General features: G+C 43.2%; 1 protein-coding gene across 2 annotated transcripts in view; it reads left to right on the top strand.

Annotated features, from left to right (window-relative positions):
* FBN3 (fibrillin 3) overlaps positions 1–24,066 on the top strand; it is a 109,824-nt gene that overhangs the window by 17,302 nt on the left and 68,456 nt on the right. For both annotated transcript variants that reach the window (XM_085308502.1, XM_085308501.1), the window contains exons 3-6: positions 3,751–3,833; positions 6,088–6,186; positions 10,302–10,397; positions 11,994–12,089. In XM_085308502.1, coding sequence (XP_085164628.1) covers positions 3,751–3,833; positions 6,088–6,186; positions 10,302–10,397; positions 11,994–12,089 — 374 coding nt within the window. The remainder of the gene's footprint in view (positions 1–3,750; positions 3,834–6,087; positions 6,187–10,301; positions 10,398–11,993; positions 12,090–24,066) is intronic.

Consider the following 24,066-nt stretch of genomic DNA (forward strand, 5'->3'; position numbering starts at 1 on the left):
AAAAAAAAAAAAAAAAAGAAAAGAAAAAAAAAGAAAAAGAAAAAGAAAAAGAAAAAGAAAAGAAAGAAAAGAAAATATTAAAATAAAAGGAGGGCAATGTTTCCAGGCAAAAACAAAGGTAAGTTCAGGAAAACTTGGACTAATGGCAGACCTACTATAACAGAGATGTCCAAGATTTGAGGAAGGCCAGGAAAGATAGGCTCTGCTAAAGTGTGAATGCATGCAGTAAGCTCTTCATGTCATAAAAGGGAGGTAAATCAGCCACGGTTAAAGTGGGTTTTGCAAGGCCACAGTCAAGTGACTGGTTTGGTGTTTTAAAGGGATAAGGGGAAACTGAGACAATCCTTGCCTGGGGCATRTTCCCCTGATGGTGGCAGAATGCCAGAGAGCCCAGTTTAGCTTCTGCGTTTGTGTCAAGGTCTGCGTGTGATACTTCTGGGAAGTGACTTGGAACGAGAGGACAGAGCAGAGGTCTGCACTTGGCTGGGTGATGTGCTGCAGTCTGGTTTCCCGGACAAAGCCCAGGCTTTTGGTGTTCATTACACAAACTAGAGCCACCCAGAGAATGATGTAATTTGAGATGGTAGAGGCATGAGTCTTACTGCTTTCAGATATTTAGGTAAGGTGACTGCTGGTATTGAACTACGACATTTTTCCTGCAYGTCGTGTTTAGTATTTCACTCTTTTTGCTGTTCTCCATTGAGAAGCAGAAGGAGATGATGAGATCCGTCATCTCAAGGAAGGTATTGGCTGGCTGGGTACGCTTCACTCCCTGGAGGTGCAACATATGGTCAGATAGTCCTTTCGGATCCTGAAGTCTATGACTGGATAACYGTTACTTTTTTCTTTTAAATGTATCCGAAGGATGCACAGACTGTTTAAGAGTTTAACAGCACTTTGGTCGTGACCGGAGTTGGGGGTTCATTTCGGCAGAACAATAACGTGAACAATGGCAACGTTGTCTTTTAACGTAGATGCTCTGATTTTAGTTCGAAAGCGGCAACCCCCAGAAGTATTAAGAGTGGAGACAGCTCCCAACTGGGCCGCTGTAAAAGGGCCAAATGAGGCTTGTTCTCAGGTGCGGTTTCCTCACAGCTGCCATCTATAGCAACACAAGCCAGAAGCAGAGTTGTTATAAACCAACAGGGAAATAAAGAGAATGTTCCCTGGAAAATAAAATGAATTTTTTGATATAATTGAAGGCCAGGGATGATTTAACAAGGTTTTGGGGGGAACCAAAACTGAAAAAAAACCTCAAACCCCAAACCCATGCTTCTGGAGTTTTTGAAAATCTGACATAGTTGTTGCTCCACTCTGCTGCATTTGCTCAGTTGCTCCCATGCTGAGACACCATATATCTAGACATACTTCTCCAGGAAGCTACGATATACACATATGTATGTATAGCTGTGGAGATGCACTTCACAATGACGTGATTTACAGAAACCATCCCAAACTGCACAGCAGAAAACGCCAAACCTGATTAGTTCGCTTAACCTCAAGCTTTCTGGGCAATGATGATGATAGTTACTAATTGTCCATCATCGACTCCAGGAAAATGGCTGAAGTGGTTTATATAGAATTTAATCAATAAAAATTAGAATGAGCATAACATAATGAGCATCAAAAAATAGAAAATTATGAAAACTGTTTCTGAAAAACTAAATCAATCTTTTTCTTTGCTTTTCAAAGAGAAAATTAGTGTGATACAACAGTCTACATAGGTGCACTGAGGGAATAGACTTTGCAAACCAAGGACTCTTCTACTGAGCAAACAAAGATCTAACAAGATCTAATGGCTGAAAGTAGAAGMTGGATAACTCAGATCCCCCCAAAGCATACACTTTTAACAGTAAGGATACTCACTGGTAAACGTTACCTAAGTGTACATTCCATTGCTGATGATTTTAGGTCAAACGCTGCTGCTTTTTTAAAAGATGTGATCCCACAGGCTCACAGAAGATGGTGGTTTGCTGACCAGGGTCTATAAACACTCTGTCTACACTTACCTCTCTACTGCCTCTTCCCTTGATGGCTTGATCACGTTGTTAGATTCCAGGCTTCTCTGCTGTGGGAAGCATGACTCCACACTTGGCAATATCCGAAGAGTATGGACATTGCATGTGTTTGTGGTTTTCATGGTTTCATTTAGCAGTTTTTCTTGAAAAGTCAGTTTGTTTGTTTGTGGATGTGTAGCATGACACAACATGGTGAAAACACCGTGCTGAAGTGTGTGCTTGAGTAGCATCTCTTGCCTTCTTTGATATGTGACATTGATTAAACCCCCGAACAATCAAATGAAAGCAGAGAAAACTATGACCAGTGTGTCTGAATGATAGACTGGAGGGCGCAGGAATTTACTAATTGCATCAAGGATTTTTAAACACCTCCAAGCTGCCATTACAAAGGCCTTCCATGAAATTCCTTAGCGCTCTTAGCTGCTAAATTAACACATCTTCCACTGGGTCCCAGAACCACATACAGAGGGGTGAAAGAGGGGATTTAGGAGCAAAAAATAATGAAAGAGGGACGGTGCTGCTCACGTATAAGGAATGTGCATGAAGGAGGCTAATGAAGTCCAGTAGGAGTAGTTTTCAGAGAAGAATGGACAGAAGAAGAGTCTTGTCATCTCCAGGGCATAAGTCAGTCATTGCAACAGATCCAGTAAGGAAGAGCAGGACTGTGTCCACTTTGTGCACCCACAGCACTGCAGAGCTTTGTGCACAAGCAACAGATGCCCTAGTTCTGTTTGTTATAAAGGCACGTGCAGTTATGAGAGGATTGTACCACAGATTTCTCCTCTGTCTCCAAAATACTAGCTCCTAACTCAGCATACATCCTCACCTACCTCCCTGTCTTACCTAGTACAGATCCACCCAGCCCTCATTCAGCATCCCTCTTCAGATTCAACCAKACCTATCAGCCTGCATTAGCTCCCTACAGACTCCTGCACCCCTGGACAGCTCAGTACAGGTCCTCTTTTGGCTCTGYTGCACTGATTTTGCTCCCAGATCCTGGCACTCCCCAAACCTCTGCACCAGAGATACTGCTCTCAGCCAGACATAGACTGGACATTATAGGCCCCAGGAAGGAAGCTGTTTCAGTGCTCAGAGCTTTGTGGCCGTCTGCCATGTGAATTCCCCTTACTCAGAGGACCAGTCCAGGGCTAGATCTGCTTCAATGCTTGCCCCTTATCAAGTCCCTTTCTCCAGCAGCAGAAGGAATTATAGAGTTTCTTCCAGGCAATTCTGTATTGCTAAAGGATCCAAGAAAAAGTTCTCCRTGATGGCACATGGTTACTGGTCCACCAGCTGGACATCCCTGTCTCTGTCGCAGGGAGATGAAAACAATAAATTTCATGCAAGCCATCAGATAGGCTGGAAGCCAGTGACTGGCCGTGAGAGCTCCATCTGCTCAGCTCTAGCTCTGAGCTCCATGACCCCAGTACTGTGCATCTTAGCTTAAATGATGGCAGTGTCAGATATGCTCTCAGTCCCTTTGACACGAATGTGTAGCTAATTGGTATTTCTGCACAGGCAAGACAGAAGTTAGTTATTAAAATAGTGTCTGTCCCTTTTTGTAGGAATTAAAAGCCWTGGCTTGCTTAAACTCAGAGTTGGGGAATGGAATTTGGCAGAAATGTCRTGCAAGAGGCTGTTCAATGTGTTCTCATATAGCAATGATACATGCTGGATTTATGCAACAGTACTGCACAGAAACAGAGGAAAAAAAATTGTTTTTAATTTTCAGACCCAATGTTTGTGGCTCACGGTTTCACTCCTACTGCTGTCCGGGTTGGAAAACGCTGCCTGGAGGGAACCAGTGTATTGTCCGTGAGTATCAATTTTCCTATTAAGGGCACCAAGTAAACTAATTGCCATGTGGGAAGGAATACACATCTCATGCTGGAAGAGATGACAAAACATTTCATAATCCACTGAAACAGGAGCAATTATTGTTGGGAGTTCTCGTCTCTGCTAGGCCTGATTAAACAGAGTAGCTGCAATTGGTCCCACTTAATGCGTGGCCTTTTATCTCCTGCCAAATTGCCACTATGTTCCTTGTTGTTTGACAGCTTGTGGTCCTGTTTTAGAAGATCAGCCTCAAACAAGAGCTATTGGTGACTCCTGAGAAAGTTATTTTGGAGATGTTTGAGTAGATGAAATAATTAGTTGCTAGGACAACAGCTAGTTGCTGACATTGCAAAGGTGTTATCATGAGAAGGTGTCTGCATGCAGGAATTTGYATCTTTCTTTGAACAGCCTGTTTCTAAAACAGGATGCTGATTTAGATAGATCAGACCTTTGTTTCCATAGGTAGTTGTTATTACTGCAAGCAGAGCATTATTTTACTGAGAAGTACTGATATAAGCCTGTAAAATCCATTAAGGGGGATAGGACCTGCAGCTGATGATTCTCATGTCTCTAGGGCAAAGACATGAGTTATGAGGAGATGGAGTCAGTCCATCCTTTGGAGGATGCTTCCATGGGAAGTGAAAGTCAATATTATAGTAAATAAATGTGGTTCTCACTGGAGACAATAGGGGTAATTGTCCCTGAATTTGGTCATGCTTCATATRGAAACACTGGAAATACATGGTGTCCTGGAGACATTAGCCATAACTTCTATATACCAACCAACAGACAGCCTCATGGTATGCTTGTGTCTCCTGTTCCAAGTGACTTTTCTGCATACTTGGCATTGTACGTAAACGCCCTTCTCCAAAACTTCCTAGAAATAGTTCACAGTGGGAAGTTTCAAGCTGAGGAAAAGTGTAGGTTCTTTTAGTGAGACCTGCATAGTAAAGGTCATGTATTTCAGAAATAATTCTACATTCAGAGCTGAAAACTCAGTCATCTGTGAGAGAAATGACCCATATTTCCTAATATACCATTGTCTAGGACCTCAAATACACAAAACTGAGCCCAGAGCTGTAGACATTCTCCTCTTAAAGCAGAGGACCTGTGGTATACTTTGAGCGATGGGGTCAGCTTTGGTGCCATTTCACAAAGTGAATAAGCAGTGTCAGAAAATGGTATCTGGAGTGAGTAAAAAAAAAAAAAAAAAGAGGGGAAATAAAGAGTTAAATGGTTCAGACTTCCACAGCCTCATGTGGTGATAGTAAGATCCAGAGTCCTGTATCCTCTCCCTTCCCAATGAGAAGAAAGGAGCAAATCCACAATCCTTCTCACCTTGGGGAGTCCACTGTTCTGTGGACAGCAGATGCCCCACTGAGGATACCAGGCACAGATCTGATCCCAGCTACAGTGGAGAGTTAAGAAACTCACAGCCAAATAACTGCTGAGTAGCGTGTGGGGTTAGTGACATTCAGGATTATCTGCTGACTTTTCTCATACCTGTAAAATGTGCCATGTGGGCTCACCATCCTTTRGGAACTGATATTGTAATTGTATTTATAAAACACATGGAGATGAGATACTTTCACAGGACTCTAATAAAATCTGTGCTTACACAGGTGGAACAATACTGCCAGCTATGCACTTGGCTCCCATGGCACAGGAAGGGGAAGAGATTAGCAGGGGTCCCAGCCAAGAAGTAGGGACTGATATGAAGGCATCCTTCCAATGCATCTCCAGCTGGCTTAGGCTCAGCCCCTCACCCAACATGAGATGCATCTCAGTAGCAGTAAGTTACCTCAAGCCAGATTATGGACTGGGAAACTCTTCATGGAAGCACAAAAATTGCAAGGAAAAGAACAACCGGCCTAATGCAAAGGTCACTTGTCTCTGCTGAGAAGCATTCAAAGCAGGCAGAAATAATGAAATGATTCACTCCTTCCCCATCCTCTGCTGGGGACAAAAGCAATGTGATAACAGGACCTGCCRCAGCTTGTGATTAGAGGAAGATCTAATCTTCCTCTCCAGACACTCACTATTTGTCTATGAGTRGATCCTTCTCACTGTTGCTCTGCTTGGGCCAGGATCTTCGACAGGTTTCCCCATCTTCTTCCCTGGGTTATTCTTCTTAGAAAGAAATGAATTCACACCATTTTGGCAGTCAAAAACATGCTGTGAGCAAGTTCACAGCATAGCACATTATGCTAATCACTATCTCCTCTTCCTCCAGCAATTTGCAGGAATTCTTGTGGTGATGGGTTTTGTTCAAGGCCAAACATGTGTACATGCTCCAATGGACAACTTTCTCCCAATTGTGGTTCATCTGGAGGTAAGAGAACATCGCTGGTAATTTTTCTCCCTCTTGAAAAGTTATTTGCTCTCTTAAATATTTCACAGTCACAATGAAAGGCAATGAAGATCTCTCTCTGCTTCCTTTAGGTATTTTGGGTTAGCTGCCATTTTTTTCCCTAGAACTTTGGTCTCTGAGACCTTCATTGCCTTTCATTGTGACTTYGAAATATTTAAGAGAGCAAAATATGACCAGTCAACACAGACAGCAAGGAATTGGATTTAGTGAACCTGAGAAACCTTGGGAGTTCAAGGTTTGAACATAAGAGCCCTGATGCTCATTCAGAACTTTCCCAACTAACTGGCAAAGATTATTACTGGATCTGCTTACAGGTGGTCCCATTTCTTACTTCTGCCATGGTCCCAAAGGCCCTGAGGTCCCCCCACCACCTGACTTATCTCCAAGGCTGGCACTGAAGAGTCTGTTAGAACTCCCTGCAGACTTGSAGTGCAGAAGAACATCTTTCAAGCAAGAATTTAAAGGTCTTAGGCTTTGTAAGGATTTTCCAGGGCATCAGAGACCAAAGTTCTAGGAAAAAAAAAGAGAATGGCAGCTCACCTTAGTTAGCTTTTCCTATGATTGGRTTGGATTAATCCTACCTTTTATTTGAAAGAATCAGAGCTTGCAGCTGTTCTGCTAGCTCTCTAATAGATTTTGCAAACAGGTATTCTGCTTGCTTACTGACTACTACTATCTAAACAGTCACTGGCAAATTACTCCTAAAAGATCTTTACTCCCTCAAGTAAGGGACCAAATTTTTTGTTATGACAGAGAGAGGCAGAGTGGCTTTTATTGCCTCTGGAATGCACAATTTGCCTGCTTTACCTCCCTGAAGCATTCTTGAAAAAYGCAGATCCAAACATCCCTAGAATGAACACCAGATTTGATGAAGCCCCTGCAGAGGAACCTACCTCCTCAGTGCTTGCTGAAATTCACCCCAGGCTCAAGGGAATGCCAGGTCTGTGCCCAAATGTATATACTGCTTACAGCATTCCTTGCATTCCTCTCTGATAGCTAACATATGGACCCTCACTCCAGAAACTTCTGTGGACCTTCCTTTCAGCAAAGCACTGGGCAGGTCTGCAGAGCAGTGGCAAGCCTAGGCTCCTGTGCTGAGCGCTTTCTGGGGACATCTGCAGGGYTGTAGCACAACGTGGCACTTTGGAATCAGATTCTGGGAATTTGCTTCCTTGAGTCACACCCTGAATGTGGTTTTGAGGGCTGAGGGGGCTAGTTCCCTGGCCTTCAGTCAGATGTCTGCAAGTCACTTTGTTAGCAATGGATTGCCTACAGATGGGTAATAACAGGGAAAAAATATCTGTGTTGTCTCTAGCAATGGTCATCCGAGACATTAAAAGACTTTATAAAATCCTATCAATTTCTGCATCTTACATACAGCCCTAGCAAATCAGCCTTTTTAAAGCTTACCATCATGCCTCGGTTTTGTTCCTTTGCTTGTGGGTTTCTTTTTAGTTGGTGTTTCTGAGTAGGATCACCATATACAGATGGGCTGCTTATACCGTCAGGTACAAATGGACGTCCATTATCACTGCCCATCTTTGGAGATCAGGAGTGCAGGCCAGCACCAGTTCACATACTGCTACTTGCATTAGAAATAACTGGAGTCCCTTCAGGCAGACCTGTTTGCTTGGGCAGAGCCTACCCTGACTTGACTGGATGGTCTCTGTGCTGGCCCTCATTTTCCTAACTGGAGCGCAATTATCTGCATCCAACAAGCTCTGAGGCTGTTAGRCCACCTTATGCAAAGTGAAGCTTCCAAGAAAGACAACCTTTCCTTTCCCAAGGGAGAGATGGGAAAGCAAAAGAGGAGAATATGAGGGGCTATACACATAGACCCTTGAGGACTCACTGGCTTCTGTCCCAGAATGGCAATAGGCGTGCAGTACTTGGTGATACCCTGAACCTTTTTGGTCTCTTCTGTGAAAGATCCAGATGGTCTGGTCTGTTTCTTTCTGCTATTTTATCAGAAAGAACTGTCTGGGACTTTGCTTTCTTCAGGAGACCAGCAAAGGCAAAACTGTCATCTGATATATAACAATTGGGTGTCCCAGTCCRAGATTCAGTGCAAGGCACTGTTTCRTAYGATCRYGTACATCAYACCGTTAACTATGAGTGTTTAGTCTGAAACAGGAGGAGATTTTGCAGTGCAAAGCCAGGTGTTGCAGAGTAGCAGAGTGGTTGCAAGCAGCATCATGCCCTGAATATAACCTTCAGAGATTGCCAGGGAGATATGGGAATTGTTTTCTGAAAACATGACTGTCACTCTGCTGAGTCCTCCATAAAGGACTTAAGGGAAGCAAAAAACCCAAAGTACTTGAGGGAAGCAGAGAGAGACCTTTTCCAGTTAGTTGGGAAAGTTCTGAATGAGCRTCAGGGCTCTTATGTTCAAACCTTGAACTCCCCAGGTTTCTCAGGTTCACTAAATCCAATTCCTTGCTGTCTGTGTTGACTGCAAGGCATGGGAAAGAGCTCTGACAGATGGACAGCACTAATGGACAGACATTTTCTAGCTACCTCTTTTTTATTGTAGCTAGGCAGCTCTCTCARATTTGCTGTATGTAATTGCTCTCCCAGGGTTGATTAATTGTGGTAAACAGCATAGGGTAAGAATGTGCTGGAAGCAGTGCCATTTCCCATAGAGACTGGTCTCATGTCTGACAATCCGGGCAATGCTTTGAAGCCTCAAGCTTAGTGTCCTTAATGATTATGCCTTCATCTAAATTTAGCCTGATCTCTGGCCATAGRGCAGTAGGGATGGTAGACATCACGATTAATTCAAACCATATTGGAAATGAATGGAATCAACACACAGCACATGTGCTGAACCTGTTGAATACAAAGGTTTGAGATTTCTTGTTCCACTCCTCTGTCCCTCAGGCTTCCTACGAGCAAGGCATGAACCATATGGCTATCTCTGCTGGACACTGCTGAGTCCTGCTATCCTTTGGGCAGACGTTTCACTTGTACTGGCCCCAATGCTTGCCTGTTTGAAACTGCTGTTACATGTACACACGAGACAGGTCACAGCTGAGCATCCATTCATGTACACAGAGTCCAGCTCCACCTTTCCCAGGCTGCCAAGTCAGGGCCCCTCCTATCCCTGGCAGACATATGAATTGTGGTGTGCATGCTGAAGAGCAGTTTTCACATAACTTACTATAACCTCAGGCACTTGCAATCTGATTTGTCACATCTTACAAGGGAAGAATGTGTTGTTCCAGGCTTTGCAGTAAGGAATGAAAACTGCTTGACCTGTATTTGTAACTYGGTGTATAGCAGTAAACTATTTAATAATGCATTTCTTAAACACTGAATACCGAGGAATCAATTGAAGCCAACACTGGCTTTCTGTCTACATCAGTGTGAAAATTTCTGTCTCTGATTTATTACTATTTTTTCCTRCAGTTCACTCTCAGTCCTCCATAATATACTGTGAAAGCTGAACTTGAACAGCAAAACAAGAATAGATCTTAAAAACTTTTCATCACAGATTCTTAAATAAAAAGAAAATGTCTCTGATATTAGATGGATCTCAACAGCAAGGCCACACAGTAGTTGTATAAAGAAAGGAAAAATCTTGGCAGTTGATGATTTTTTCCCCCATCAAATAATTTCAGACCCCAAGATATCTTTCAGATCTTTTAACATACTTCTATTAAGATGGCATTTTAAAAGTTTAATTTGAAGATTCATGTCCCCTAAATTTCTCCTTGTTTGAGATTGCCTGTAGTATTCATGGCTTTTCCCTATGTGAACATTACCAGGTACAGGAACAACAAAAAAATGTTTTGATTCCAGGGAATCAGAACAGACTATGGTATTTCSTGTTGTAAGCAACTCTGGGGTAATTACATTTCAGCAACCGTGCAAGCCTTTAAATACCCCATGGCTGATATCCTGTCAAGTCTCTCCATTAACTTGAAGGAACTGGACATTCAAAATCACCCTTAGCTTTGATTCTGCACTGAGACWAGAACAGATTAAGAAAGATCAGTTACATGTGAAGGTTTTCATCTCCCATCACAGATAGTTTGTTGCATCCTCTTGAAATATTTCCCTGCTTTTCTCCACAGTCCAAACCTGCAGCGTGAGGTGCATGAATGGTGGGAGCTGCAACGAGGAATCTTGCCTCTGCCAGAAAGGTTATACTGGAACATACTGTGGGCAGCGTAAGTATTTGCAGTATCTACTTGACGTGGATGTCCTTGGTATTTACTCCTCTCTATTGGCGTATCAGCTTGCTGTCATTAGGGGATATGTTACGTCTGTGCTACCTGACTGGGCTGGGAGGACGGTTGATGCCCCATGTTCCGTGCAAGCACGCCACTGGTTCCTTGTATCTGGCCTGTGAGCTCAGACTGCAGATCCAAGCTGCTGTGTGGCACATGAAGAAGTCMTCAGTAAGCACATCTGTCCAACACRGGCTATGGGGGCCATGGAAAGTGCTGACTTCAAGGTCAAGGCAATGTGACTTGTACTTTATTCACTGAGGAAAGAGGTCAGTTTGGGCTTGAGGGAATGAGGCTGCCTTGAAATAGCAGGACCTAAGAGCATCAATAAATTCAGATCAGTCAAGAGCATGTCACCTTCCAGAGGAGCTCATACTAGCTAGGTCTTACACATTCTCTGCCAGCTTTACATGGTGCATCAAAAGAGTCATTTCCGTTCTGGAAAGCACCATGTCCTAATACTACTACCAGCCTGAATGGGCACGTCTAACTATAATATTAAGAAATGATGGGTTGATGCCAATGTCATCAAGCCTAGAATGAGCTGACACAGTGGTACTAGCATGTACAATCCTTCCAACCAAGTGTACCCTGCTAGCCAGAGAAAGCACCCCGTCCCTCACCCCCATCATGTCCTCCCGATTGCAGAGGCAGGTTTGGAACATGTGGTGTGGCCAGAGCAGTGAGTTTGGTTTATTGTCCTACTTTAGTCTGCAGGGTGAGTACCCCCAGAATGCATTGACCACATAATTCATATCTTATTACCCCGTTTCTTGTTTCTCTATCCCTTTTCTTCTTCCTTTTCACCACCCTTTTACCTCCCGTTCTCCATCCCAATCTTCTCCCTAACAAACAAYCTTCCCTTAATCACTCTTGTCACATTGATCCCAGTTTCACTACATCTGTACCCAAATCTGGTATTTCTGATACCATTATCTAGGCAATCTCAGTCTTGGTTGATGTTACTGATACAGTTAGTTAGGTACTGCTGGCCTTGTAAGTCTCTAGTCCCTAAGAGGTCCTCAATACTCCCTCTTTATTTTCAAAGTTTGGCTATGTCTTAGCTTTCTTTAAAATCCATCCATTGCTTAGGGTGCTTTTGTAACTTTTTTTCAGTGCCTCGTGTTACTATCTGTTACATCTGGCAAATGTTCACGTCAGGTCGAGAATTTTCTAATGTCCTGTTCATTTAGCTCATCTTCCAGCAAGGACCTAATTAGTGGCCTAGTTTTTTGCCTTTAGTCCTAACATACCAACTGCAGGTTTTCAATGATGAGTGGCAGGTCTAGTTTAAAGTCAATGAATGCTTGTTTGCTGCAGTATCAGAGGATGGGTTCACTCATAAAAAGGAAGTCGTTTTCTAGTAAAAAAAGTCCATGCTTTTCTCCCGACGTTCGTTACATGGAGGAGAGCCCTGCCTGACTTGCCAACAACACAAAGCAGATGATATTCCAAGTCCCACTAGTACCACACAGCTCACGTTGTAGTTTCCCTGATAGCAGAAATCCATTGACTTCTTTTTCTATTTCTAAATAGCTGTGTGTGAAAACGGTTGTCAGAATGGAGGTCGATGCATTGGACCAAACCGCTGTGCTTGTGTCTATGGATTCACTGGCCCCCAGTGTGAAAGAGGTAAGGAACAGATTTTCATGATATTGTCACTGACAGAGCAAAGGAATATGAGTGGTATATGCAAGCCTGCGTATTAAGGATATTCTTTTGCACGAATTTCTGCTGTATTCCTCTGCACGATGATATGGCTTTTAACCACATCCTTATGCCCAAAATATTATCGGAGAGCTCAATCATTAAGCGTGTAAGATGTAAAGTGCCTAGTGACTCTGCCTTCAGTGTCTCTTTGGATCCTCCTCATTCCATATGTGGCCCTTTGTAGCGGTTTGTTAAATATGAATAAATACCCGTGATGAGTTAGAAAGGGTGTTTTTCTCTAGATCATTCCCATGCTTCTGGTCTTGATAACCTGGGAGTGGCTTAGAAATGCCAGCAAAGCCCTTACCATGAGATTCTCATAGGAGAAGGTGATGCCATCAGCCTTTCCTAAACACTGATAGAGCAGGGAAAAGACATACAAGCTGAAATTTTCCAGCTGCCAACTAATTTTGGTGCTCATCATGAATTACCCTGAACCCCAGCATTCACTGATCCAGCTCTGCACTGCAAGTTCTTGTGCAGAAAAGAAATGTCTAAGTAGTTAGGGGCTGCAGACATTTAGGGATCACATAAAAAATGCTGGTTTAATGACTTGGCCAACTCTGTCAGACARGAATACACTTCAGTTCGCCAGGCCAGCACACAACTCCCATATCTGTAAGACCATCCAATTGTTTCAGAAAATCACAAATTTGTTAAGGTTGGAAGGGCCTCTGGAGATCATCCAGTCCAACTCTTCCTCATTCAAACAGGATCAGCTGGAAGAGGTTGTTCAGGACTATGTCTGGTCAGGTTTTGAATATCTCCAACGGTACAGACTCCACCATGTCTCTGGGGAACATGTTTCAGAGTTCAACCACACTCACAGTGAAAAAAGTGTTTTCTTATTGTTCAGATACAACTTCCTGAGTTTCAATTTGCACCCATTGCTTCTTGTCCTATCACTAGGCACCACTGAGAAGAGTCTGCTTTCATCTTTCTTATTCTCTCTCATCRGGTATTTATCTACATGGATAAGATCCTCCCCCCCAGTCTTCTCTTCTTGAGGCTAAACAATCTCCGTTCTCTTAACTTCTTCTATGAGAGGTGCTTCAGTTCCTTAGTCATTGTTTTGGCCCTTTGCTGGACTTCCTCCAGTAGGCAGTAGGTCTTTCTTGTACTGGGGAGCCCAGAGCTGGATACAGAACTCCAGATGTGGCTTCACAATGCTGAGTAGAGGGAAAGGATCACCTCCCTCAACCTACTGCAACACTTTTCCTAATGCAGCCCAGGATGTTGCTGGCCTTTGCCATGAGGGCATATTGCTGGCTCATGTTCAACTTACAGCCAACCAACATCATCACATTCTTCTTTGCAAATTTACTTCTAGTGAGTTGGTTCCCCCACTGTGTAGCATCAAAATTTGCAGCAGCTCAATCAATTCCCTGAATGTTGCCTGTCCTGTGTACTACAGGAAACAATTCCTTTGGAGTGACAGRGGCTGATAACATCAAACCTCAAATATTAAGCTATTGATGTCTCCATTGCTAGCAACCGATGATTTTCAAGTGAACACAGACCTGAAACCCCCAAACTCAGCATTCCTACATTTGCAAAATTATTTTCACAGTTTCTTTCATGTAAAATAGTGAAAATCATGGCCAGAATTTAAGATTTTCCTTGAAACAGCTTTTATTTTAGTAAAAACATTTCAAAGGGAAATTAAACCCAATACTATTTATTGTAAACCTCACACAGTCCAGGGCCAGCTACTCACTCAGGATGAATTGAAACGGCTCCATGAAAAGCCACAGTTTTTCATCAGCAAGAATATGGCTCTTAGGGGCATATAGCTTTGCTGTATTTCACCCAGCCATCATGTACTGCATGGCTGAATCAGATTTACCTTTTGGCAGTGTGGGTATGACTGAGGTTCTGGCTCTGAGACATGGCATTTCTAGCCTTCCTGTTGGCTCGGATGGACATCTCATAATACTTCTCTGATATGATGTTTGGCAAGAGTCAGAGTGGCACAGAAGTGAAGCTGAAACACCAAGCAGATGTCTAAACTCCCCAAATTTGCATCAAATTGCTCTGGAAATAYTCCATCTTTTCTAGACTCTCACTTTCCTGACATTGGAATAACTTTGTTTAACTCCCYGTCCAAGGATTGGTCTGCCCTTGCCTTTAATGGCTTTTTGTAGTTTGGGAATTATTGGAAACATGATTTAGAGGGTAAGATAGAAATAGCAGTTGATTTCTGGTAGCCCAGGCATCAGTCAGTCCTACTTGAGTAGCAGCCAGCAGAAATGCAGAACTCAAAATCGTTTTGCTATGTTCCCTGGGTTATAGAAGTATCTACTGAACTTCATTGCACAGGTCTCTCTTAAAAGGCTTCCTCTGAGGTTTGAGCCTCACATTTATTGGGTGCAGAGAAGGGAAAGCTCTTTAAAAGCCTCMATATACATTTACAGAAGCAACAGTACGTTCTTCTGTTCTCCTCCTTTGTATTGTGCTGCAAAGATGGGTATTAGTGGAGCATTTGTAATTTTTTTTAATCACCCTYCCTGCTTTTCACATACACATACACGAAGAGACACAGAGTTGCAGAAAGGTGCTATGACAAATCTTTCTCACTGGAAGGCTTTACCTTGCAAGCCTTCCTCCACCTGAATCCTAAACCTGAGCCCCAGAAGTGTCAGTGGWGCTCCTTAGCTCACAGATATTTGAAATATTGAGACTCATACATTGATAAGGACAGTGGTTGTATCTGAAAAGAAACCTGGAATTTCTTAAAGAAATTTCTGGATACACTAAAGCCAGGAGAGATGGAAAAACCTAACTGAATTTCCTCTGCCTGTATGGAAGGGGAGGGGGTGGGAGAGGCAGGGAAAGAACAGGATTGAGCAGGGGCAGACTTTGGAGACATCCTGTATAAAATTCTTTAAATAAAGCGAGCATTTTTACAAAGCCTTTAGAGATTTGATTTGGTCCAGACTTGTACTAAGAGACAAAACAAGCTCTCCAGCTGTGTATACACAGGTCTTCCCTGCCAAGACAAACAGAGTACTTGCTTTCCTAAGAGATGTTAAAAGTTACACTTTTCAAAGAGGCTCCTGGCTGGGTTGTCTGTGAGTTTGCAGCCAGGTGAGGTGGTTGTGACTGACCTATTGGCAATCATTAGTGTGGCAAGGAATAACTTAATGCCTCCATGGAGAAACTGAACTCCTGTTCTCTCAGTAGGCATATTAAGATGCAGTGCCTAAGCACGAGACTTAGTGGAGACATGATTGCTGTTGAGTTTCTGTGCATTTTCTCCATTTAAAGCAATCCTGGTATATGACATATTTACAAGCATTCATCAAAGTTACCGGTAACAGATACTCTAGTAGCAGGCTTGGAAGAAACATGGATTGTCCATAGCTCTAAACGTTTTTCTGAAGAAAGGTGAATTGAGAGGAGACCTTGAAACCTACTGTCTCTGTGCATAGGAATTCCAGTTTTCAGCCCAAGGCTTTGTAGCAATGCTCTTGTAGCAYGGCTGGATACATGGTGGAGCTGATAGGAACCTACCTGAATTAGCAGATAGGTCCACACTCAGCCTGCAGAAGGGAGGGAGGATGTGCTGGTGAGCACATATCTCCATCCCTCCCAGTCCCGGACCCAGTGCTGAAATGGGACAATTGGTTTGAAKCACAGCTGGGCACCATGGAGATTTCACATGCCGAGCATAGGACAAGGCGGTATGAGCTCGGCAGCTCCATCCCACGTTCAGCCCACTGATTACGCTTGTTTGGGTAGGTCATTACAGCTCTGCCTTGCTTTATTTCTCAATAAAACAATAATAATTTTGCTGCAGCATGGGAACTGTGAGGAGTCACACAAGTGTTGCAGAAGAGCTGGTAGTCAACTATTAACAGAGGTGAGAAAGAGATGGAGCCTGGACTGTGTGATGAGATAGAGTCAACTGTGCATTTGCTCTGTTGATGTTCCCAAATAAGACAGCTCCAAGCTAGAGCCAGAGTTAAATGAACCAGAAGATGCCTCAGACTGAGAAGTCATGTTAAGAGACCAGTCTGAGAGGAAGGATGGACTCATTCAGTCCAGCCCTGCACTGCATTGCCTTCCTTGAGACTCCTGCAGGTAGACACGTACAGCTGAGCACAGCACCTGTGCAACGTGGTAGTCGATAGAGTGGTAGCACCACTGGCAGGGTGGGATTCACTGAGCAAATGAAGGCATTGCCTTTGGGTTGGGTGGGTACATGGGGGTGATCAGTTCTGTCACAGACATCCGCACTATTGACTTTTACATTTAATCAACTGAATCCCATTTCTGAAGTCTTCAGAACGGGAAGGGCTTTGTGAGTATGTGTTGTGGCTAATCTAGATGCAATAAAGTTTAGGCAAGAATCCCAAATTGTCATGCACTGGGTTATCTGATGTTAGACTTTAAACCAGTTCATCCTTAAGGTTTTACAATCTATAAATTCCAGATCTTTAACAGGATAAAGATAGTTGTCTGCAGGTTTTTCTGTGCTGCAAAGTACAGCATGGTGTCACGACCCCAGATTGCTATATGCACATAAGGTAATGCCATGAAAAGATACTAACTTGCTTCCAGGAACACAGAGCTGCATTAGTTCAGCTAATATTTGTGCCAAGGAGTCGGGATTCTCAGAAAGTCTCATTAGCTTTGTACTGATGCAGTTTGCTTGGTTTTAGTTCCAGCACTAGCGTGGCAATTAGCTGCTGTATTGCACAATRTAGGAGTGCTTTCATACAGAGGATGGGTCTTGGTCTAGACGGGCAAGTACTGAAAAATATGCCCATCTGTGCTAATGAAAAGGAGGCATTCAAAAGCCACAAATCTTATCAGATTACAGATGCATTTATGTGTTTTATTTCATTTGGCTATAAATCATAAACAGAGATATTATAATTTAAAATTTAACTACAATAATCTGAGTTCTTGAATACTAAGCAACAGCCTCTGCTGCTGTACACTTGACAAGTCGCACATTCAACAGCTTAGGGCTCGGTAAAAGGCTGCTTTGTAATGGAAGCAATCTAACAACCTTCACACTTCATTCAGGAAATACTCCACTTCAGAGGTACATACCTTAATAGCTAGGTGCTCAAAGAATCTTAGCATCATTTCCTCCCTCTAATTGACATCTTCTGGGATGAAGAACTAGTGAATATATTGTATAACTCCAGCAGACTTGGGTAATATGAACTCACATTACATCAGTGTCAGAGGAATAGCTGCGGTACAGAAAAAATAACTGGGGAGAGAGGCCAATTCTTTTTAATAGTTTTCTGGTGGCCCCCCCCCCCTCCAAAAAAAAAAAACCCACCGTTTTGATATCTTGTCTCCGATTTCACCCATTTTCAAAAGTAGCAAAAATTTTAGTTCTTTTTTTTTTGAGATTTAATTTGTGTGTTTACCCATCAAAATGATGAAGTCTCACTGTGAATGCCATTTACTACCTCTCATGAAAGCATTTCTTCTTTTGTTTTTTTTTTTGGGGGGGGGAAAAAAAGAGTTTTAGAGTAACATTGCTGCTCTTTGTGGAGAATTCAGTGATAATTTCCCGTATCTGTAGATTAGAGCAGTAGGTGCAGGAGAGTCCTAAACTCTGAAAGGTCAGTAAAAATCCAAAGACCCTGGGAATTCTGCAAATAATGGGAAGAAGCAGAGGCAGTCATATGTTAATTTAACTCAGTGTCTCGTTCCTATGATCTGTCTGGTTCAGAAAGCTCTTGCTGCATCCCTGTCCTCTCATTTTTAATGACATAAGATTTCCCAAAAGATTAACTGCCAACCTCGTAGGGTGATATTCCTCAGTACAAGCATTTCTGGGCTGATCTGAAAGCCAGTTGTGCTTTTGGAGCTTGGTGCAGCTGTTCCCAAGTCTCACATCCCAGTGAGAGTGTAGTTCAGAGGAAGTTTATCYGGGATGTGTTGGAGATGCCAGGCAAAAAGATACTGAAATTAAGCACTTCACTACTCTAGTGAGTGAGCACAAGGCCAGACACAAGTAAGATTATATATGCAACCCAAAGCACTGTCTTGTAACATACAGATGAATGCCGGTGAGTCTCTCAGCATAAGCTTCACTTTAATCTGCTCAAATTTCCAGATGGTGAGAATACTGCAGAATACTCCATTATTCTTGCTGTAAGGCCTCCTCAAGCCCTCCTCGTGAGAAGAGTTATTCAGAGAGGCTTAGGCTCAGCTTTTCTATTTCCTCTTTGTAATTTTTTTTCAGATTTTCATTTTAATTTGGAAGCTTAGGAGAAAAGAAGCAGCCACACCACATATGTTTGATCCCCATGTGCACACGCAAAAGTCATAACAGGAAGCAACCAACAGTAAACATGGTCCCTTTACTCATTCCTTTCCAGCTCAGATCATAGTCCTGAGCTTCCAAACATGCTGCTCGTGGTGAAGGTAGGCAAAGTTCACAAGCACTCTACCCTACTATCTGAGCTATCAAACACCCATGCTGCTCTCTACACCTTCATGTGTGCACTAAATAGCCAGGCAGTGATASATGACAGTTCACCAGCTAGCGGTGTCCTGAACCCATGGTCTCTTCCAGAGCCGACAACACAGCTTGGCAGTGCCAGCCCCTGTGCCAATTCTTCCAGGTATTTCTATGATGAAGGTATTGGTCCTGTGTTGCTGTGTGCTTTGTGTCTGAGATGTTGCTGGACTGGAGAGCCCTTGGAGGAGGGCTGTGTGTGGAGCTCTATCTCAGGTTTCATCAGGCTAAGGCTTTGACAGGAAACTGTAAAAATAGGACAGGAAAACTTAAAAAAAATTCTCTTTACTATTTCCTTTGAATGTGTTTTTGCAGCACTTGGAATGTCTGGCCTTATAAACTGCCTCAGCCAGCTTTTTCCTTTCTGCAAATGTCCAAACAGTTAACCATAAGGAATGCGGCTGTGTTTGTATGAGGTAAGGAAATGACTAGGTGGAGAAAGTATTCCATGAGAAGGGAGCTCTCTACAAAGACCCTCACGTTGTTCTGCCTTCCTTTCCCCTCCWGAAAAAGGAGTCGCAGATCTACATGGCTACAGAGACTTAAGAGATATTTAGAGCTGCATTACGTGCAGAGAACTATAATCTTAGTTCCAAAACCTCTATACTCACATTTGGTACAAGAGGAAGAATTTCAAGGCTTTTGGTGAACTTCTGTTGGCATGTATCAGCTCATTTTTTGGCTGGTGGCTTTTGCGTGCTGTTCCCATACTTATCTGTTAATGGTCTTGCTATAAGTGCCAAATGAATTGCTTCTGTAGGCATGACATCTGCAAATTATCAGTTCTCAGGTCCCTAGGGGCATTGCCAGCCTTCTCCAGGGGCTGTCCAGGGAACACCCTTATTATGARTGGCTGGCGTTGTGTGGGAGGGTTTTGGGGTAGAAGTTTACACRGGGATCTTCTAGATCCGCCTTGCCTTGGTTGCATTAGTACTTGCTCACTTTCAGAGCTGCGTTGACCGGCTGGATGTCTGCGATGCTCTCTGCTCCAAGAACTCAGAAYGTTACAGACGAAGAATTGCAAGGCTCTGCTCTCCTGGCCCGGGGAGCAAGCCTCCCACTGACGGAAAATCATGCACTGACAATAGGAAAATAGATATCAGGCTTGATATCTGCTCTTCCTGTTCCTCTGAACTCATGCTGGAGCTTTCAGAAAGCAGTGTGGAACTCTGCCAAAGCCTGAGGCATGTGTTGTAGTGACCTCATCGTGGTGAGGTCTGTAACTCCCCAGGGACGGCTTACAAGCAGCATTTGTCAATACTGCTTTAAGAAAAAGCCTTCAGCCAAAGCATTGTTTATTATGAGAAGGGAATTTGATTTTTAGCAAAGAAAATCTCTTCTTCCTTGCTGCTCTATTTATTTATTTTATATAGGAGGAATTTGCTCGGCCCACGGCCTGTCTCGCAAGGGGATTCCAGCCAAATGGTGCCAGAGAAAGGACAGTCTGAAAGATAGAATGAAAGTACGCAGGAGAGCTCTTCAATCAGTTGAAGTTCCTATTAGCCTGCAATCTGCAGAACCGCTTACATGGCTGGGGTCAGGCGTATTCATGTTTCTAGAAYTGTGGTTTTAAATCACAATGGAAGTAGTATGTTTGTTTGCTTCTACTTTTGAATCTTAACCTAGGGATCTAAATTCGTGTTACGAGCATTAATTTATTTGGTGACATGTTGCTGGTTAGATGGATGTTATGGCAGACTTGAAAACTGCCTTTGTCTTTTTCTTGTGAAAAATTTCAGACAAAATATTTCCGTTTAAAAATTCTTTGTCAAAAGCACCCTTTTCCCCCAAAAGACAATAAGAACCAATTAAAGGGGGGGGGGAATGTTAACACAAGATGCCTTTTTTTTTTCCACTGTGACCTATAATTTAAATTGGAAATTAAGTTAAAAATATCTCAGATTCAGATACTGTTTCATTTTGGATGATATAAAAAGCAGTCTGACATTGCATTTAGATTTGTAATGAACATATGAAACATGCCCTTCTTCATGCAAGTGTTCAGTTTGGTATTTTAAAATAAATCCAAGCTCCATCACAATGAGCAAGAAGTCAAGCAAAGGGGGCAGGAAACCTGCAAAAATCAAACGTAAGAAGGAAGCGTGCTGAAGGTGAAAGCAGGGACAAATAAGCTGGGAGAGGAATATAGGGATGCTGTCCGAGTATGCAGGGATGGAGCTAGGAAGGCTGAGGCCCATCTGGAGTTTAATCTGRTGAGGCATGTCGAGCACTACAAGAAGGRCCTCACCTTGATCCCTGAAAAGGTGATGAAACAACTCATCCTAGATACCATTTCCAAGCACATGAAGGACAAGAGGAAGATTGGCGTAGTCAGCATGGATTCACAAAGGAGAAGTCATGCGTAACCAACCTGACAGCCTTTTTTGATGGGATAAGTGGCTGAGTAGATGAAGGGGGAGCAGTGGATATTGTCTCCCTTGACTCTAGTAAGGCTTTTGACACTGATTCTCATAACATCCTCGTAGGCAAGCTGATAAAGTTCAGGCTAGACGAGCARACAGTGAGGTTCATTGAAAACTGGCTGAATGGCAGAGCTAAGAGGGCTATAATCAGTGGCACAAATTGGAAGCCTGTCCTTAGCAGTGTCCTCCAGGAGTCACCACTAGGTCCAATCCTGTTCAATRGAGTGCACCCTCAGCAAGTTTGCTGGTGATACAAAACTGAGAAGAGTGACTGATACATCAGAAAGCTGTRCTGCCATTCAGAGGGACTTTTACAGGCTGGAGAGGTGGGCAGAGAGGAATCTCATGAAGTTCAACAAACAAATGCAAAGTCCTTCCCCTAGGAAGGAATAACCCCATGCACCAGTACAGGCTGAGGGCAGATCTGCTGGAAATCAGCTTTGCAGAGGAGGAACTGAGAGTCCTGGAGGACAACAAATGGGCTGCAAGCCAGCAGTGTGCCCTTGTGGCAAAGAAAGATGATATCATGGGCTGCATTGGGAAGAGGCTTGCCAGGAGGTTGAGGGAAGTGATCCTTCCCCATTACTCAGCCCTGATGAGGCCACATCTGCAGTAGTGTGTCTTGTTCTGGGCTCCCCAATACAAGAGAGACATGGAGCTACTGGAGCAAGTCCAGCGAAGGGCTACTAGGAGCATCCGTTCTGTGAGGAAAGATTGAGAGAGCTGGGACCRTTTAGCCTGGAGAAGRCTGAGGGGAGATCTTGTCAGTGCATTTTAATATCTGAAGGGATGGTGTAAAGTGATAGGGCTAGACTCTTTTAAGTGGTGCCCAGTGATAGCATGAGAGGCAGCAGGCCTGAAACACAACTGAAATGCAGGAAGTTCTGTCTGAACATAAAGAAAAACTTCTTTACCGTGAGAGTGACAGAGCATGGGAACAGACTGCGCGGGTAAGTTGTGGAGTCTCCATCCTTAGAGATATTCAAAAGGCATGTGAACAGGGTCCTGGGCAACTATTAGCTGGGCAAAGACTAGCTTGTTGTTCTTTATTGYTTCTTGTAGGTGAGACACAATGAACTTGGGTTAAGTAGCTCATGCAAAGCCAGGGCAACAGCCCTGAATGGCATAGAGCCCCGAGTTCTGGAAGCGAGGGAGCTGCAAGGTTGTTTGTACTAGCTCAGCTGAACCAGAGGTAGTCCAACCCACTTCCTGCACTGAAATGTCAAATTGTCTGACGTATACCAGGACTCCGTACAACACATGGGTGATGTCCACAGCAACTGTGAGGTATTCCTCCACATACATCCCAGATACACTAATTARGAAAGTTAAAAAAAACCTCTAAAGTGATATTTTCAGAAAGCTATTTGCAAGCAGAATAGCATGGCTCAATGTAAGAGCATGTGCAATGGCGTGGATCCCACCCATTAATTCCCCAATGGTCTGCAGCTTTCAGTTGTCAGGAATGGCCATTCATTAGCTGTCAGGGTTCCTAAAGATCTCCATGACAACCAGCCAAACATGGAAATCAGGAATGAGGTCTATTCCTGTTACGCTTCCTTTCYGGAACACATTTGGGGCCTATATTGGGTGCAGGGTTAGGGTAGGTAAGACACATCGCCGCCCCAACCTGACTCTGTGGCATGTACAAAAATCTGGTTAGGTGGTGCTTTAAAAATCATACTAGCTGTCTCAGAGGGGCCAGGGGGAAAGAGTTTGAAACCAAATAACATAGCAAGGAATCAGATTTCTAGTGGCTAATGCAAACACTCTGTGCTGCAACTCTAGATCCTTTATGCAGTTTGCAATTTACTTCTTACTTCTCTAGGTGCTCAAGACAAATAGATGTGAGYAGCAGGCCAATCTAATCTGCAGTAATAGGAAGGCTGCAGACCAAGTGTGCTGAGCACAGTCTACTTTTGAGATTAATAGGGCAAGAAAGAGAAATGGGCCAGTGCATTGATGAGGCTGATGATAGATGGTAGGAGGGAAGGTCACGTCTGTCCTATGATATCTTCTTGCAAAATATTTTGGAGGAGCTTATGCCAAGCAGTGTCTTTGCATGTTGTTTTTTACAGCTACAAGTGATTAGTAAAGGGCTAGACATGCATGGCCCCAGTGTGTTAAAAACATCTTCTGCAGGGGTATAAAGATCCTAACCAAAGTTTTTCTTCCCCGAATAAGGCTTGATCTGGAATTTCTTGCAGCCCCTTTGATAAGAACTTTGCTGGCAGATGGAAAGGGGGAGTTCACCCATATTCTACCACATAAGGCTTACTGTACTGCTGAGTGAGCTTTAAAGAGGAGATAGGATGAAATCACTGAGCTTTCTATGAGGAAGGCACCCCTGCTCTGCTTTTCTAAGAAATGCAGCTGTGAAGACCAAACTTCTGAAGGACAACTACATGAGATGGGGTCCTGGAAGACCTCTCTCCAGACCGTATCAGAACCTTAGGCATCAGCTAAATGTGCCTATTTCTTTAATAAAGTTTGATTGGTGCCTCATTAATGAGTTAGTAATTTGACTCATTAAAATTAACACCAGATGGGAGCTAGAATGCTGCCAGGCTTTCTGGATGCCAGACTGTGATTTTCTTGGCTTCATTCCCTCAAAAGAAGTAATCTAAATATGAAAATCTATTTTATTCAATTATGTATTTAAGAGGAGATGTTCTCATTACAATGGCTCTTTCATTATTGATCTTAAGGAATTCTTGCTGCAGCACATCCAGCCGTGCCTCAGCAAGATGACATGTGAGGTGTAAGTTCAYCCCTTTTCTCTCTATAGTACTGCCATGGCTGTATTTTGGGTTATACATTTACTTGCTCTAACTTTATAAGTGAATCAGAGCCCTTTGTAGTTASAAACCACAATGACATCAGGCACATATTCTTCTCCACGCTTCTTTTGACCAGAAAAGTAGCGAGGCAAGCTCTGTTTTCACTTGTTTCTGCMTTGTCCTAGGGTTAGCAAGCCTTCAGAATA

The sequence above is a fragment of the Rhea americana genome, unplaced genomic scaffold (genome assembly GCF_003343005.1).
Source record: "Rhea americana isolate MKP2758 unplaced genomic scaffold, rheAme1 scaffold_278, whole genome shotgun sequence".
Lineage (NCBI taxonomy): Eukaryota > Metazoa > Chordata > Aves > Rheiformes > Rheidae > Rhea > Rhea americana.